At 31.5% G+C, this 18,974-nt stretch overlaps 1 protein-coding gene across 1 annotated transcript; it reads left to right on the forward strand.

Annotated features, from left to right (window-relative positions):
• The first annotated feature begins 16,078 nt into the window (after positions 1–16,078).
• LOC115957656 (probable carbohydrate esterase At4g34215) lies at positions 16,079–17,679 on the forward strand. Its single transcript, XM_031075956.1, has 2 exons — positions 16,079–16,681; positions 17,482–17,679. Exons 1-2 carry the CDS (start codon positions 16,100–16,102, stop codon positions 17,677–17,679), a joined length of 780 nt encoding a protein of 259 aa, XP_030931816.1. The 5' UTR covers positions 16,079–16,099.
• The last annotated feature ends 1,295 nt before the right edge of the window (positions 17,680–18,974 follow it).

Below are 18,974 nucleotides of genomic sequence, written 5' to 3' on the forward strand. Positions count from 1 at the left end.
AGAGAAAACAGAAAAAACGGAAAAGGGGGAGAGAAAAAGCAACAAAAACAGAAAGCAGTCTCTATCTTTCAACAACATGCAGTGGTTACGGGGAAACAGCTGTATGGAACTCTTTCCTGCCATACATACCCACTCTCACGTGCCACGCGCACCTATCCCTTACCTAACACCGTCCTTTACCCGTACTATCATTTTTTTTGGAAGACTCGTCACGTGACCTAGCCCAACTCACGAGTGCATCTCACGTGAGCTCCACATGCCATGGATTTGTAAAAAAAAAATATAATGTACTAAAATGCCCTTTTGTGGTTTTGTTGAAATTTTTTTTAGGATTAAAAGGTGATCACTGATCACATGTCAATTGGGCCTTTTTGTGGTTTTGATTGAATTTGCTTGAGAATTAAGAGGTGATCACATGTAAATCGGGCTCATGTTACCATAAGAGTAATAATTTTTTACAAGACCCGCGAATATGATATAGTCTTCTTTGACACAATTAATAAGTAAGTTGATTCCTTGTTAATCTATTTAACTCAAAATCAACAAAAAGACCATCTTCATATAAATAAATTTCATTTTTTCTCCAACATGAATTTGAATTTAGAATATATAATTGAGTAATTAATAACTTTAATGGTTATGTTGATAAATTTTCATCTTAGGCCACTTTTTAAATGAATTGAAATAGATCATGTCCATGTTAACAGAATACATGTTTATTAAACGATTTGAAATAGACCAACACAACTTGTATATTAAGCGAGTTACTTGGGTCATGTTGTATCAACTCGCTTAATAAATATGTTGTGTTAGGGTTATGGGGTTTTGACTTGATCATTACATGTATCAGGTTAGGATTGTCTCATGCCTTGACACAACACAAACACAACTCGCTAACACAGCAGGTTACTTATAAACCTATTGTCTAAGCTAAAGACGTCGGGCGAGAAAACCCATAGACTCATTATCAATCGATGCAATAATCAAAATCGATTGTGCTTTAGTTTCAATTAATCTTTTGAATCTCAGTCAAAATCAACCATAGTATCATATTATTCACCTCTTTCAAATTCTCACCTTTAACTCACGTATTCATCCACACCAATCACTTGACAAGCCCAAAATAAAACAAATAAAATCAAGTAAGAAGAAATTGTTAATGATGCTAGAATGATAAAACTTCATAGGTGGTGCTTGTCATGGATGTTGACATCAATGGGAGTTCAATGGGGATGTCAACTCGATGGAAGGGCATTATTTTTAGTTTTTTATAATTTGATAGTTATAACAGGGACGAGAGATTTAAGTCTTAGATATCTCCGTTAAAAACATAAAATTATATTAGTTTTAAAGTAATCAATACTTAATTTTTCTCATCTATTGGTGGGGCTAGACTTGCCAGTGTTACACATTGAAGAATCCCAAGATCAACATTGTTACGAATTGCAAAGAGGTGTAGAGTGGTTAGATTGACATTATGTAGCCCAGCCAGGTTATTGAATTATTGCACAATTTACGAAATCAATCATCATACCCTTCACTTTTATGTAGAACTTTAAAAATTAACTTAATCTAAAATCATCATCATTCAGATGACCTAGTTGTTAAGCTATCGGATTAACAAGTTTCAGGACTTGAGTTTGAAGCTCAAACAATTAGCTATGTATTGGTGCTCTTTATATCTCATTTCCATTCCTAATGGTCGACCTAAAAAATAAGTGAGTTACTCACATAGACCGGGAGTATGGGGTCTCGCCCGGGAGCTAGTAAAGCATTACTTTGATCACCTTTAGGTAGGGAAGCCACACCAGTTGCTCCCCTCTTCCTATTTTTTGTTTACAAAAAAAATAATAATAATAATTTAAAAAAATAAATCTGAAATCTTTTGCGTGTTGGGTAGTATTAGCAGTCAGGTCCTCTACTCTCAATCATCACACCTAGCAATGTTTTTGGTCCATGGAAGAGAGTTTTACAAAGCATAGAATGGTCCCGAAGGTTGTGTATTCTGCAGTTTTGCATGGCCTTATGCAACCATTTTATGCCTTGGATCCTCGCAATTATGTACTATGCAGCTGGTGTTTTTTTATGGGACAACGGAAGGTAGTGTTTATTTTTAGTCCTTCTGAAAGTACTATCTTTAAAAGTACTTTTAAGATTCGGATAACTTCTGCAATTAAATATTGATTAAGGACTGTGATCCTTGTTAGGTTAAGCTGAGCATGTCACATGGGATAGAAAGTGAAAGGATGTTTCCTAGCAATAGAGTCTTTGATTACAGAATAATATGAAAGAGATTAATATATTTAAGAATTAAACAAAAACTACAACATATAAGTACCAAAACACAAAAAGAAGGTGCCAGCATACTCATCACTAATTCACAGACATACACACATTTATAAGCAAAAAAGCTGAATTGCATTTGTGTAAAATAAATCATGTTGGAAATAGAATACGGATAAGAATATGTGCCCAAACTTTGATAATATATTGAAAATTCATAACCAAATTCCAAAATTTTGAGATTAAAAACTTTTTTTTGTTGGTTCTGTAACTGCTAATCATAAATTAGCTATAAGAGCCTATAACCAAGTAATAATATGCATAGATTTTCTCACACAGTGTACCCATTTCTTGTTAAAAATTATATGAATATATGATAAATGATATTATTTATTTGTTTATATCAAGGATGTCAATACTGTATAGAAGGCCGTACCGATTTGGCCATTGGTGTGATATATTTCGGATACTGGCTGATATTGCCCGAAATTGGCCGGCACGGCCGGTATTTTTTCCTGTACGAAATTGGGAGGGTCGAGCGTACCAGATTACTGACCGGTACGATATATTCCGACCGTAACGACCGATACAGTACGGAATCGAAAACCTTAGTTTATATTGAATTAAGGAATGAACAAGTACACCTTATACCGGAACCACGTCATAAAAGGACTGGGGGCATTGGGTTTCATTCATACCATAGGCCCCAATATTCAGAAGTATCAAAACAGTAGTACTTATGAATGAATGAATGATGTTGAACCAATAGACATGATTAGACAGGATTAGGTTTCAATGCACTAGCTTTTCAAATCCAAGGACTTTGACGGAAAAGAATTTTAACAGCAAGTAAAATCTTAGACTCGTGGGCCTTAAATTTTGAAAGCTATGAATATATTTAAGTGGTCCATTTTTTCTTAATTTTTTTTATTTTATCTATTGTAAGGGAAATTAGTCTAATTTAAAAGTTTACATTTTTTTTTCTTTTTTATATACTTTGATTGTTAGAAAAATTACATTTAAATTAAGAATATTTCTATTAAGAACACTAAAAAAATGTCAATTAGATCATTATAAAGCTCTTAACAACATTTACAACTTTTTCTTTCCGAATAAGTTATGGATAGTGGTCTACATTCATTTAAGCATGACTCGATAGGAATAAAAATTTGGATTTATGATTTTGGAAAGTCATAGTGAGTAAAATGCATTTCATCCGTTCATTATTGTGTCATTTCTTTCACTTTTTCACGCCTAGGAAACAACCAAAGCTCTCTTTGGACTTATAGGATAAACTCTACGAAGACATGACTAGAAGAATGGGATTTAACATTTCTCCATCATACTTTTCACTTTCAAAAGGAGTTTGGTGCGATTGAATAGTGAGGTGGAGAACCAAGAGAAGAGACAACAACAACATCAAGAAATGTCAAAGATAATTTCTACATGAACATGCAAAGCAAAAGGTGAAGAAGATGGCAAAGGTATTTGATTAAATATAGCAGATTTACAAGTTGGTTTTCAATAAAGAACCAAGATCCATAATAATCGACCTTTATTTACTTATTGTTTCCCACTTAAATTTCCTTTTTGTTTTTTTTTCCTTGCTAGGGTCATTTTCAAAAATCTAATTAACATTTATTCTCTACATTTTTATAATTATTTTAAGCTTTATATATGTTTTGTACCAACTATCAAATTAACGGTTAGATACTATTAACCTGCAGACACGTGTGAAAATTGGGTTGCAAGGTGGGGACCAAAGCTTGATTTGTCCGTTAATGAGTGACGTGGCCGGTGGCCATTGCATATCGAACCGTTAACCGACGTAACCGAAGCATTTGAAAATCTAGCGCCACGTCAGTTGGTGCCAGCTATAACCCACTTCGTGAGTTCCCAAAAAGAATCATAAATATAGGGATTCGCGCCACATGTGGGGCCCTCCTTAGCATGATTTTCCGCTACATGCATCTACCGTACGATGTGACTACCTGAGGGTATGACACATATAGATTTAAAACTGTTGTATCTTGTATTGTCGTTATTTAGATTTTTCAGAATAAAATTGGGTCGGCATAGCATATTCATTCGGAAATGCAATCTTATCTTATTTTACCATTTTAAAAAATTACTTTATTAATTATATAATATCATTTTATAATATATCCAACATTTTAATTTTTATTTTATCATACTAAATATTAAAATAATATAAAAATATTTCTCACTTTTCTCTCTAATTTCTATTTCTTTTACTCTCTCGACCACCCACCACCGTTTAGCTTCTCAGTAACATGCATCTACTGTACGATATGACTACCTGAGGGTATGACACATATAGATTTAAAATGGTTGTATCCTGTATTGTCATTATTTAGATTTTTCAGAAAAAATTTGGGTCGGCATAGCATTCCCATATGAAAATGCCATCTTATCTTATTTTACCATTTTAAAAAATTATTTTATCATTTATACAATATCATTTTACAATATACTTAGCATTTAAACTTTTATTTTATCATACTAAACATTAAAATAATATAGAAATATTTCTCATTTCTCTCTCTGATTTCTATTTCTCTTACTCTCTCAACCACCCACCACCACCACCACCGTCTAGCTTCTCAGTCACACCACCCACCTCCGCGGAGCAAAATCCATAACAAAATCCACCCAAAATCAAAATCTAAAATCCATAGCAAAATCCTGCCAAAATCTATAACAAAATCCAAAATCCAAATCCAAAATCAAAACTAGGCCCACGCCACCACAATCCCTTGCCCTTGCCGCTGCTGCACCATCTGACCCACGCTCACATCAGTCACAAACCCACCACTGCCAGAAAAACTCACACAACTCACCTCTGCCGTGAATTTGTGACCCACCTCGTCGAAATCCATGCCATGAGTCCATGACTCACCTCGTTGCGACCCAGCTCGCCATGACCCGCCTTGCCATGACCCATCTTGCCACACACGACCTCGCCACGACCCACCTCCATGCCGCCAGACCGCATAACCCAACTCATGCTGCCATACCCACGACCTACACCGTCACCTGACCCACGTTGGAGCCCATGCCAGAAAATACCCACCATCGTGAGCTAAAAGAGAGATGTGATGAAAGAGAGGAGTTTGGATTTTTGTGGACAAGGAGAGCAGAACTTTGAGAAGAGACACCAAAGAGAGAGAAAGAGCATTTGGAATAAAAAATAGTATTTGAGATTTGGGATTATGCTACAGTACCATCATACATTTACGATAGTACTGTAGCACTATGCCAAAAAAAATTACACTTTCCCCTATTTAACCTTCCAGTTGTTGAGAGTTATTGGGCCTGAATGCTAAATTTTGGTTACATTTGACATATGGTTGGCCAATTGTGAACGCTCTTAGAAATAGAGAAATAATATCTATATATATATATATATATATTTTTTTTTTTTTTGCTGATGGGGATTGGTTCAGTTGGTAAGGTCGACTTCGCTCAAAATGTTTAGGTTCGAGTCCTGCTACTAGTAGTCCTCCTTGACAAGCGATCTATAAATCCAATGTAAATCTCCTGAGGCATGTGGTTTGCCTTGACTATGGTATGAGGTAGCATTTCTTCATCTAAACTTTTTTTTATCAAAAATAAAAAATATATATATAAAATAATTTTTTTAGCTGAAGGTACCAGAAAATAAAAGCAACAATTTTTTCCTTGGTTATTTTAAATGTCAGACTTTAATAAATGTGGTGAGGTTTTTTGTAGATACATTATAAAAGTATGGAGTTTAAACTTTAAAGTGTTCAATTTAAAAATAAAAGTTAATATGTCCAAATAATAAAATTATATAATTTTTTGTTTTATTCTTCTCCCACTTTTTATTTGTGAAATATTTAGATATAATATTGATGGTTCGCTTTTACTGAAATACGTAACAGTTCCATTATTCCATGGGATGGGGACTCTTTAAAAAAAGGTTTGTTGATTTAGATAAAAGGGCCATTTGATTTGACATTGAGCCATAGATTGGGAACTTGTTGTTTGTTTAGTTTGTCTGCCCTTTTTCTTTTTCCTTTCTAAAATAATGATAGTTACTCACTCAATGCTTGTTGATTTGTAACAATGGAAATGATAAGATTACCGACATTTCATAAGACATTTTATATATCGTTTGATCATGCCTCTATGCTACTATCACTATTTAGCTTTTACATATCATTCAATCTATTTTAGTTATTATTATTATTATTATTATTAGATAGTACATTAGGAGTTAATGGAGATTTGAACCTTATTCTCTTAATAATAAATGAAAGTAATGTATGGTATTGGATTATAAGCCTCTTGACGAGAAATTATTAGGTCCACCAGAAGAACTGTTGACATGGTCCTCTCAAACAATGAGACAATGCCATTTATGCAAATGCATGAATGTGCTTCTTAATCAGCATAAGAAATAAAAAATAAAAATTACCAAGTGATGTCACATTTACATAAATAATAACATTTTATTGGTTGAGAGGTCAAGGAGGACCACATCAACAATCCTCCTGGTGGATCTAATAATTTCTCTCTCTTGACATCTTATGTTTTTACTAAGTTGGTTAGTAGTCTTGCAAAGTCTTTTTCTTGTAATAAGTTTAACCTCCCTGCTATTATTGCTAATATTTGTAGAACTGATTGTTCTTCTATTGTTCCTTAGTTTTTGTTCCTATAATGAAAGTTCAGATTATCCACACAAAAAAGGCCTCTGGACATCCACTTGAATAGTCTATTTTATTTAATTCAAGGAACTAGAAAAGGTACGAGAAATCATAGAAAAAATTATTCATTAGTAGAGTGGTAAGGGAAAAAGGACAATTAAACAAGTAATTGAGAATATTTTTTTGGGAGGAAAAAAATTGACAAAAATACATTAATTATTCTTATTAGAGTATTAAATATATGTTACCAACTTAAAATTTTTAGATAATATAAACTAGTTCTATAAAGCATAGAGTGCTATTTTCGCTTATTTTCAGTTGACATGTAATGGGCTAGTATGTAATAGATTCTTTAATTTTGTGGAGAGAGAGAGAGAGAGAGAGAGAGAGAGAGAGAGAGAGAGAGAGAGAGAGAGAGAGAGAGAGAGAGAGAGAGAATGCATAGATAATTGAAATTCACTATATACTTATTAGAATATACTGAAATTATTACAAATTTTATAATATTATAACTTTTAAAAGTTGATGTGTCAATAAATATGATTAATGAATGTTAATAACATAACAAATAAATGTTAAAATTACTTTTTTTTAACAGCACATTATTTTCTAAAAGTTAGTATATAATAAAATTTATAATATTCCTAACATTACTCCCACTCGTATTCATTATCATAATTTCAGCTTCCCTCCCAGGTCAATGATTATTTAAAGTTATGGTTTAGTTTGAAGTTGCTTTCATTCATTGGCTCCTTATAAAAATTAAATAAATGAAGCTACGAATGCATTATCTGGAGCAGGAGCCAGTGGGCCACAAGGTCGTAGCTATCTTTTATAAGTAGGTTTTGATGATGATGATGATGATGATAAGAATAAGATCAGTCAGTAACTTTCATGGAATGGTCACTCACCTAAAAACCCAACAGAAAAGAAAAACAAAAAAAACAAAAAAGAAAAGCAAGAATGATTAGAAGAATATCGTGGTTCTCGTGCTACATTTTTCATTCATATGCAAAAACATCAAAGGGCCCATCCAGTAATTGACTATTCGACAAGTCAGAATTGGCTAGGGATGGAGAGGAAGAACAATTGGCCATTTGAAAGCTTTGGGTCTCACTTTTTTTAATAACCCAAATTGTTGATTTTTATAATTGCATTTGTGTCTCCACTAATAGTTGTTAAGACATTTTTTTTTTTTAATTTCTAAAAGAAACATCTTTGTCTGCACACACTTATATTAATTGGGAAGTGGATTACAACTAACAAAGTTTTTTCGCGTTAGATTTTATTACTAATATTAAAATTGTGTTTAAAGAAGTGAATATATGGTCTGCGGAAACAACAATTGTTTATAATTATAGATCTACATCTTTTAATTTAATCAATTTTTGGAACCGTGAGTTCTAGAATTTTTGGTTTACGTCCTGGAAATGCAAAGAAATGAATTGTGGGTCATTCTTACTTGAACCACTTGCTCCCTTAATGGTTAAGACAGTAGTCAATTTGTTTATCAAAAAAAAAAGACAGTAGTCAATTTGGTTGGCATCAAAATGATAGGTTGACTCACTATAGAAAAAACAAACATAGCAAGTAAACGTAGTTATTGGCAGCTTGTGTGGAAGAATTCAATTAATGGTGCCATTGGCTTTAGGCGGCTATATGGGCATGGCTGAGCTCAGCTTTAGACATTAACCAATGAGTTTGTCCAATTCCATCCAATTAAACAAGCACTCAACATTTCACACATAATGACAGAAATAATGAAATATTACCCAACTTTTCTACGGCAAGTCAAAAAATTTAGATCAACATGTACACTAGCAATACATGCTTAATTTTAGGCAATTTCAAGTTAATTTAGGAGAGTTTATTTTTCACTTCTTAAACTTATTGGGTTTATATATATACAACTTTATAAAGTTTATTTTTTAATACAAGTATTTTTTTGTCCAACATTAAAAAAAATAATTTAAAAAAAAAAACCTAATGATTACACTAGCCGAGAGGTTTGCTTAAATCCACGATTAAGACCAACAACTCTAACGCCAACTCATGCAAGCTTGCTAATTTTGACAAATTTGCATGTGGTTTGAGTGAGATTTATTTAGAATTATTTTCAGGTTGTAATTATTTAAGTAAAATTAGACTGAATCACCGCATGATTTAGATTAGTCAAAAGTTGTGCTTTGCCCACCTAAATAAACCATAAAAGGATTGTAGATTTATCGTAAGAAGGGAAAAGTTAAGTAATCACATGCGAATTATGTGTCTTTAAATGACTTATTTTTATTAATTTATTTATTTAAAAGTGGGACAAAAAAAAGTGACTTCAAGCAAATAAGCTTGCATTTTTCTTCAAACAAATCAATTTATTTGCTTAAATATATTTTTTTTTTCTTTTCTCTTTCAAGTAAATAACATAACAACAAATAAGTTTAATCAAAGTTACCTAACACAAAAGAAACAAACACCTGATGATATGAAACTACCTAGTGGAGTCCAACTAAGCCTATGCTAAAGAGAGTATGGCTCTATAGACTAGCCAAATTCTTAGTAACGAAGATCCCAAGAAAAGAAAAAAAAAATACCATATATATCATTAGGTGGTGTGGAACCAATCAAATAAGTTCAGCCCAGTTTATAAAATTTTTGTCTATACAATTGGACAACTGGTAACACTTTAAGTTTTAACATTTAGTTGACCAGACACAAATCTAGCTTTAAAATTTAAAGAACTACTCAATTTTCAATTCTCCGTTTCATTTCAAAGAAAAAAGAAGACAATCATTTTCTTGCCAACACGCCCATCTAGGACGCCATTGCCAGTTTGCAAAACTTTGCATCCATGAGCAAGTCTCTCTTATTATAATCTTGTTTTGTTTAATTAATTAGCCATATAAAACATGTGGGTGACTTCATATGTCAACAACTATAAAAACTTGTATAGATTCACTAAAACTATATATACACAGTTTGGCAATTCACCTTTATTTGACGAACATAATAAGTGAAGAACTACCTTCAAAATCTTTGTGGATTTTATTTGCAACCAGTGAACGTGTAATGTTATCTACTTAACCAAAAAAACAACCAATCATCTAAGATTCTGGGGTAGCTTCATATGCAGCCATATTTGACTTTTCAAGTCGATAATTGGTTGATGCTTAGTTGGTTTTTTGTATTCAGCATGACCCCTTATTCAAGATAGAAGCAATCCCTATATGTCTTCCATTTGAGATCCAATCTTACGATTTTCTCAACCTTCGGGGGGGCCTTCTTTTCTTGTTTGTTTGTATCTTTTAGTCCTATGCATTCCTTGGATTAGGCATGTTACCATATTCAAGGTCCTATAGATAAGTAGAAAACAAGAAGTTAGGAGGAGTAGTGGAGCATAGTGGGGTTTCACAAATTCGTTTTGTTACTTTATTCACACATGAATAAAGGCAATAGTTAGGCCACTCTAATATGTTGTAATCAATAATTATTTAATATATTCGATTTAATATATATGTATTTTCTTTTTTACAGTATGTAAACCTTACAATGATATAACATTCAAATATTATAAAAAGGAAGATATACAGATATATGAAGTGTTTCTCTCGTTCTACTCATGACATAAGGGAGAAGCTACTGAGATTAAGGCGAGGGAAAAAATTAGTAATGAATCAAAATTGATATGAGTATCATTTGATATTGATGAAGAAAAAGATTCTTATTTTTTTCCTCTTGAAAATAGTTGAAAGTTAAAACTAAGATATAGTCTAGAGTCTAATCCCAAACCATCCTCGGCCTTTTGAGCTGGACCCAAAAACTACAATTTACTTCGGGTGTCCATCCACAAAAAGGTAATAAGTATGGTTCAATATCAGACCAAGGGGTGAGTCCATTAATGGATGTTTCATAACACAGTAAGTCAAATTATGAAAGATAATCTTTTTGCACAAGTTATTTTTCATTTTGCAAGATCCAAACAGTTGTTTCCAGACTAATTTGTAACTCATCAATAGTAAAAGAGACCCAATTAAGCTTTTGTTTGCAGCGAAAGAGAATTTGACAACGGCTAACTTTTGATAAAGGAGACGGTGTCCTAGTCAAACCAAAGAGACCCATATAAATAACAACCACTGAAGGTTCAGGCTTTTCAACAGTTCAACAACCTATTAAAGTTTGATTTGACAACAAAAACCAAATCTTTCTCTTACGGTCTCTCATTCTATCACCAAAAATAAAATAAAAATGAAAGGTCAGAATCAGACTACGTTATACATTTTGACAAAATATCTTTGCTAACCCTGGCCGTAAAAAGATTGATACCATGCAATGCATGACAGTTAAGCCGCATCTTTTCTCCCAAAAAAAAAAAAAAAAAGTTAAGCCGCATCTATTACATGGTTTTAAACTCAGACAGTTTAATGATATTAGAATAGGGAAGATGACATAATTAATTTAATAATTATTTAAAATATAAATAAATATGTTAAATTAATAAAATTTGAAAAATGAATTAAAATAGTCTAAATAAATATAAAGATCTATTTTTGAAATGTCTTTTTTATATAATAACTTTCATAAGACAAATAAGAAATATTAAATTTTCAGCAAACTTAAATCATTTTTTGTTAAAGCTCAATATTTTACTCTTTTAAAATTTTTATGAGAGCTTATGTTTAAATTATCTTAAAGGTTTGTTTGGATACCATTTATTATTGAAAACTGAAAATTTATTGTTGAAAATACTATAGTAAAATAATTTTTAAATGTGTAAATAGTATTGTGAAACCCAATTTTGTAGTAAAATTTGCTAAATTCTGTACTTATGGGTCTTATGAACAATGCACCCAAAAAAAAAAAAAGGCTAAATGCAGACATCCCCTATTTTCAATGCAATCCAAACGAAATTTAAGTCATGCTCAAACCTATTTGACTACCACCAGTAAATTGTTTTATGCTAAAGCCCATTTGAGTATTCAACCATTTATGAAAATTTTAAACATAAAAAATAAATAAAAGCTAGAAGAGTGACCGTACAAAGCATTAAAAAATTGATTAAATAAAGAACAAAGCCCAATAAAATTTTGAAAGGAGTGAATGACACTTGAGAGCTTGCATTTAGTTAAATTTTAAAAATAAAAAGAAAAATGCTGAAGATGTAAATTTGGGCACAATTTTGTCCCATTATTAGCCACATAATAAGTTGTGATTAATAAGAGTATGTCTCTACATAACCCACTAACACACCCTTACCAATCATAGCTCACCATATGGCGAGTTATGACACATGCTAAAATTAGTATCCTTAGCATTTCTCAATAAAAAATAAACAACAGCTAGAAGAGTAACCGGATAAACCATTAAAAAATTGATTAAACCCAATAAAATTTTAGAAAAAGTCTAGGACCACATAATTTTTCACAACTTCTTACCACAACTGTGACATGGCAGAGTGTGATTGGTAAATAAAAAATTGTGGATCCATGTATAAGTGATAGATTAATTACTCACAATTTGCCACATCAGAATTGTGGTAAAAAAGTTGTGGAATAATTTGTGGTTCTAAACCTACTCAAAATTTAAAATAAAGTGGTTGACAGCATGTATTTAGTGTGTGATAGAAAGCAAGTTGTCAATCATCTTCAAAGTAGACCAGAAGACTCTAGATTGCAAAGGAAAAAACGCAGAATGAGAGGAAAATGCAGAAACAACAAACAAAAACAACGCAGAGAAAGAGAAAAAGTAGAAACAGCAGTCGGTAGAGAGAGAAGGGGCGAGCAAGATTGAGTAGAAGAATAAGAATAAATGTTGGTGCGATCTCAAAGTCTAACGAAGTTTCAACAATGGTTGAGCCAGTAAAAAAAAAAAAAAAAAACTTTGAATCAACTAAACCTGCGAAATCGTGATAACCATCCACGATTTTTAAAATTGGGTGGTTCAACCACGGTTCGCACGGTTCATTGAGTTTTTCTTATATGCCGGTTTTTGAGGTTAAAAAAACCGTTTTGGTGGATGGTTTTCCAATTAATGCGGTCAGACAATACGGTCTGATCCCAGTTTCAAAATGCCCTCTAGTGTAAGTTTAAACAAGTGGATACCGTATATGAGGTCCCAAAACCATTATGGAACTTCTTCTCTATCATAAAAGAGTAGATTTTGGGATCCTGATTTTATTTGTACAGTATCTTACAAGCACATTTTTTGTCACAAACAACTAAAGCAATTTGTTTTTTTAAAATATAAAATTAAAAATCAAAAGCTTTGTTACTTATATAGATGGGAACTTGGGGAGAAAACCAGCAAAAAAACTGAAAAATATGAAGCCAAAAAAAAAAATTAAAAAATTAAAAAACTAAAAGATGGATTGTCCAAGCAATGCCGCCGTAGCCTTACCACTGTAACCAACCGAGACCACAAATTAAAGTAGTTGCTTGAAATTGACCAATTAATACAAATTTTACTACAAGTTATATCTACAAATTGATATGATAATTAATAAATATGATTTATGTCATTTCAACAACATAATAAATAAATATATAAATTATTTTTTTAATAATTGATGACATCTTAATTTGTAAAATTAATGTAGTAAAATTTCTAATATCCTTAATACCATTTTTTTACAAAACAACTAATAATGCACCTGCCATACATTTTTTCCCCCTTTAAAGCCGATATGGCCAAAAAAAAAAAAAAATGTTTCGCCACTAGTGGAAAACTCCCTTGTAATAAACTAAATTAAAATAATAAAAAACAGTAAAAATTAAGTAATTATTAGTTATTTTCAGAGTACAATAACATGGTACTACATCACCATACTCCGGAGCACATAATAATTTTCAGTAAATGTTGCTGTATTTTTTTTTTAATTGCAAATTAACTTTGGCAAGGAGGTGGTCTACTTAAGAAAGAACGATACTCTATCGTCAATAATAATAAAAGCTCTAAATACAATTAGTCATACAATTCTACTCTGTCGCACTTTTCCCATGAACAGATCTAAACTCGAAAATGTACGTTTCTGCCTTTTCTTTTTCTTTTTTAAATGTATATTTCTGCTTAAGTAGCCCTAGAAATTACATTGCAACAGACAATATAGATAGGCCCAACTCTAATGCATAACGCACGCATCGTATAGAAAATTGGTCATTCGATCGGCCTCAACCCCCATCACAGGATTTCTGGATATCTATATTAGAATCCAACTATTATTGAACATCTTACGAACATAAGAAAGAATTGGGCCTCTATACAAAAAAGAAGAAGAAGTAGAAGGAAGTATTGGGCCTTATTTAGTCTAAGCCCATAAAAGTTTATTAACTTATTTTTACACCCAAGCTCTCAAGGCCCTTATAAATTAAACTGCCGGAATTTCCAGCACATTTGATTGAGATATACAGAAAAATTAAGTTGTTAAAATTTTGAAATGTTTACTATGTAATCAAAAAACAGTCAAATGCACAAGGGTGAGAAATAAGGACAGTGCTATTTTTATATGAAATTTTCAGTGACTCTAGACTTTTTAGTTTTTTTTTTTTTTCCTTAAAATATTTTATTATTATTAATTATAGTCATTTTTTTAAAATAATTTGATAGTCAGTAGTTACACTAATTATAATAGAAAGAAATACATTTTTTTAAAGGATTTATCATGTCTTTATAAGAGCTTTTAAGTCAATAAAGAATTTTAAAAAAAAATGTTCACTTTTTTCCCCTCAAGTCTAATCTATCCATTCAGCTATAGTATTCAAGTTCAAATCGTTTTTTTTTTTTCTTTTTTTTTTCTTCTTTGTCTTCTAAATATTTTTATAACTATATATAAAAAAATATTAATTAATTAATTAATTATTGGATCTACAAGTTCAGCTAATGAATCATATATAGATTAAATCAATGAACCAGTGAACCAGGTTTTTAGTCTGGTCAGTTATGATAACTATACATGATATAAACCATAAAAGATACTCTAATAATATAATTGAAATTTAACTATAAAATAAATAGTAAAGATGAAAAGAAAAATTATTTTTAAGTTACATACCAAAGTGCATAGTGTAAGAAAAGTTTTTTTTTTTTTTTTTTTATAATTTTTTATCAAGACCAAAATTTTATAATAGACAATTAAAATAATTAATGAAAGTCGTTATGATTTTTTTAGAACATTTGGTAATTAAGTTTTAATCATAATAGTATTTTAATTTTCTTACCAAAAATAAAATATTAATACCCAAAGTCACGAGTCTCTTCAATAAAATGCATCTACGCACAATTGGGAAAAAAATGTGATGAATGGGCAGAAATGTGACCAAGAGGTAATTAGTAATTACAAATTTCTTCATAGATCATTTTTCAAAACCATACATTTCGTATTTTAGTTAATATATGCTGTATTCCACCAAAATTCTTAATTGAAAACTAGTTTGTTCCATTAGTTACAAAGTTGAGGTTTCGAAAAGAATGCTACAATAAATCACATCTAAATAGTAAATACAAATAAGTCATTTTAACAGGCAAGCATGAAGATCTTAGTATTCTTAACCTCTTCTTTATAACAATTATTTTGTTGTATAATAGTTGAGGAGGATATCAACAGAAAAGTTTTTGCAAAATTCTTGATTGATAACTGATAGCTATCTCCTCAACAGAAAATTTTGTGCAAAATTCTTGATTGACAACTGATAGCTATCTAGTTTGTTTGTTGGTTTCCAACATGAGCCTCAAAATGAATACTAATTAAGCTGTATTTTCGTTCTTTAAAATATTGATGTTATGGAAAAAAAAAATTATATTTTTTATTAAATAAATTTAATAATTAATGTGTCACCAATCATATTTATCTTAGTAATACATTGACACAGTGGCTTTAATTAGTATTTTCCTTTTTAAACATGTTTTATTACCCAGAAATAAAGGGAAGGGACATTTAAAATGCCTGATTGAAAAGTAGTTTGTTTAGATGGTTAGAGAGGTTTGGCTCAAAACAAATTCTCTAGTCTGTAAATTGCAACTAAAAACAAATTTGGTGCCATATAAATAGAAACTATCTTGCTTGCAACATGGCTCAAGAGACATCCCAAGAGAAATAGAATCCAAAGGATATTTCCCCATTGCAACACTTTGCCTCCAGGATGAGCAAAGGGATGCTTCTCTTCTTCTTCTTCGTCGCTCTTGCCGGGTCTGTTTGCCCCGAAGAAGTTAAACCTAAGAACATATTTATCTTAGCGGGGCAAAGCAACATGGCTGGACGTGGAGGTCTAAACACGCCGAAATGGGATGGTAAAATCCCTTATGAAAGCAATCCCAATCCAAACATTCTCCAACTAGCTTTAGACAAGAGTTGGGTGCAAGCTCATGAGCCCCTTCATGCGGGAATTGACTATGGTAAGACTGTAGGCATTGGACCTGGATTGCCTTTTGCTAATGCAATCTTGGCCAAGGACCCTAGCTTTGGGGTGATTGGTCTGGTTCCTTGTGCAAAAGGAGCAACTAAGATCAAGCAATGGGCTTTGGGGACTAAATTGTACACAAGGTTAGTGGATAGGGCAAAGGCCTCGTTGCAAAGTGGAGGGAAAATTCAAGCACTTATTTGGTATCAAGGTGAGAGCGATACAAATGAGAAAGCGGATGCAGAGTCATACAAGAGCAGATTGGAGAAATTGTTCCAAGATTTTCGACGTGATCTGAACGCTCCTGACCTCCCCATAATCATGGTATGGTTTTTCTTTAATTGAATTTAGCTTAATTCAATATTCAGACACACTATATTCTTTTGAAAATTCAGAATGTTTTGTTTTTCATTCCTCTTACTTCAACTCAGGTTCGAAAGTTCTTATTACGCATTCAATTAATTAGTTGTGTTTCGTAGTTCGGGAACAAGAACTCTCACAATTTCATGATTCATATTTTTATTTTTTATATCTAATAATGTAATTTTCGTCATGTAACGTTTGATATATTGCTTATTAATATTTAATATAAACCATAAAAGGAATTCATTTGAAATACACCTCTAGGTAGTATTTTATTCAAATGTTTTGTTCTCAAGAGTCATTTTAGAAGGGTCTATTGTGTTTTGTTTGCAAGTTACGATTTACTTTGTTATGAGTAGACCTTTGAGTCATGTGATGAAAAATATTTACTTATTGGACAAAATCTTTGTTTCTGCAATTTTAAAGTGACACATAAGAGAAATAAAAAACCAATATTATTCGTCAAAAGCAATGTTAGGGATACAATTTTTTTCATAACCTTATTCCATAACTTTTTTCACAACATACTAGTAAAGATGATAAATTATTAATAGAGTAACATCACTTTTATATAAATTCATTACTATAATGTCCCATTCACAAGATATATTAGCAATTGTGAAACAAGTTTAAATTTTTTTTGTTTCCTTTATACTCATTGTTAGTTAATTTTCTTTTATGGCTACTTTAATAGTACTAAATAATGTTTAGAAAAATTCTTAAGAAAAGTGTCTGTTTGTGCCTGGTATTTCTGTGTGCAGGTTGCGATTGCATCAGCAGAAGGCCCCTTAATGGAAACTGTAAGAGAAGCTCAGCTGAGCATAAATCTGAACAATGTCAAGTGCATTGATGCTAAGGGATCCCACCTTAACAAAGACAATCTGCACTTGGATACTGCGTCTCAGGTTCTATTGGGTCAGAAGTTGGCTGATACCTTCCTATCTTCTTTTAGTCATTAGTCGTATATATGACCAAATGACCAAAATGTATCTCACAATGAACAACATGGATGTATTCTTCTATTATTATTAATATAATTAACAAATCTTCTATTTTTATGATGTCCATGAATGCTTGCTTTGGTTTGATTATAAGTAATTCAGATACCCTCTAAACATGCTGGTTCTTCGTTGCTAAAGAGTGGCCATAATGCCATCCAAACAAAATAGGGGCTTTCCCAGAAACCTTTATATCTGTTCAGTTTACATGCTTAGCTTTGAATTTATGTTTATTTTACAACTCTTCATTGAAAAGAATTCAGTAAACGAAAACAAAGTATTAATGCCTCGATCTATCACCTGCCATCAGTATTTTTTTTCTTTTTTTCTTTTTTCTATTCTAATTGGCACCAGACAAATAAGCAATCGTGGCCCGGGACAAATTGAGTGTTTGTTTCGCATCTCGTTTTTAAATATAACTTAGTTAACTTTGGCCCTTTCAAGAAGAAATTCTAGTTCCCTGATATGTGCCTTGTTTTCGAACAAATGCAAGTTTTTTGTGTTGGTGTGGATGTGTTAAGCACTTTGATTCTTATGTACAACCCTACATTGGATTGGAACGAGCTCTTTATAAACCATTGTAAACTTCTTAATATATGAGACTTAATTTGAACTTGGGCCTTATCTATATTACAACTCGTCCTAATTTTATCACATAGTTCTCTTGTGTTAGATATTGTGCTTGTGCGTGTGGAATTGTGTCCAACACAAAGCAAAAACAAGGTGCAAATGTTCCAGCAATGTAGGTCTAAACCCATGAGCAAAGGTTGAGAAAAAAAGCTATTACCAAAAAAAAAAAAAAAATGGAAGAAGAAGAAGAAGAAGAAGAAATATTCCTTTACTTGTATTTTTATTTCCGCTATTGGCATAAGCATAGCATTAATGAAAAGCAAACGAATTTTTTAGAACCTCTATTTAGAATGTTACATGTTTTATTATATAAATTTTACAAATTAATATGTGAACTTTAATCTCATAACAAAAATAAATAAAAGTAAGTTATTTATCATGTTGCTATTAGGATAATATTCTCCTAGGATGTCCCACCACAATTCATCCGTGTATTTCAAGTTGATTGGATAATTTTCTTAATATAAGTAAGAACAAAGTTTAGTTACAAAATTAATTGTAAGTTGAGACTACAATCTTACTCAATATCTTTTTATTGGATGTAAATTTTGATAAATCCACCATTGGATTACATTTTCTTTTTATATCTTCCATGGTTGTAAATTTTTTAGAAAATTAAAGATTAG

This window comes from Quercus lobata, chromosome 2, assembly GCF_001633185.2.
Source record: "Quercus lobata isolate SW786 chromosome 2, ValleyOak3.0 Primary Assembly, whole genome shotgun sequence".
Classification (NCBI taxonomy): domain Eukaryota; kingdom Viridiplantae; phylum Streptophyta; class Magnoliopsida; order Fagales; family Fagaceae; genus Quercus; species Quercus lobata.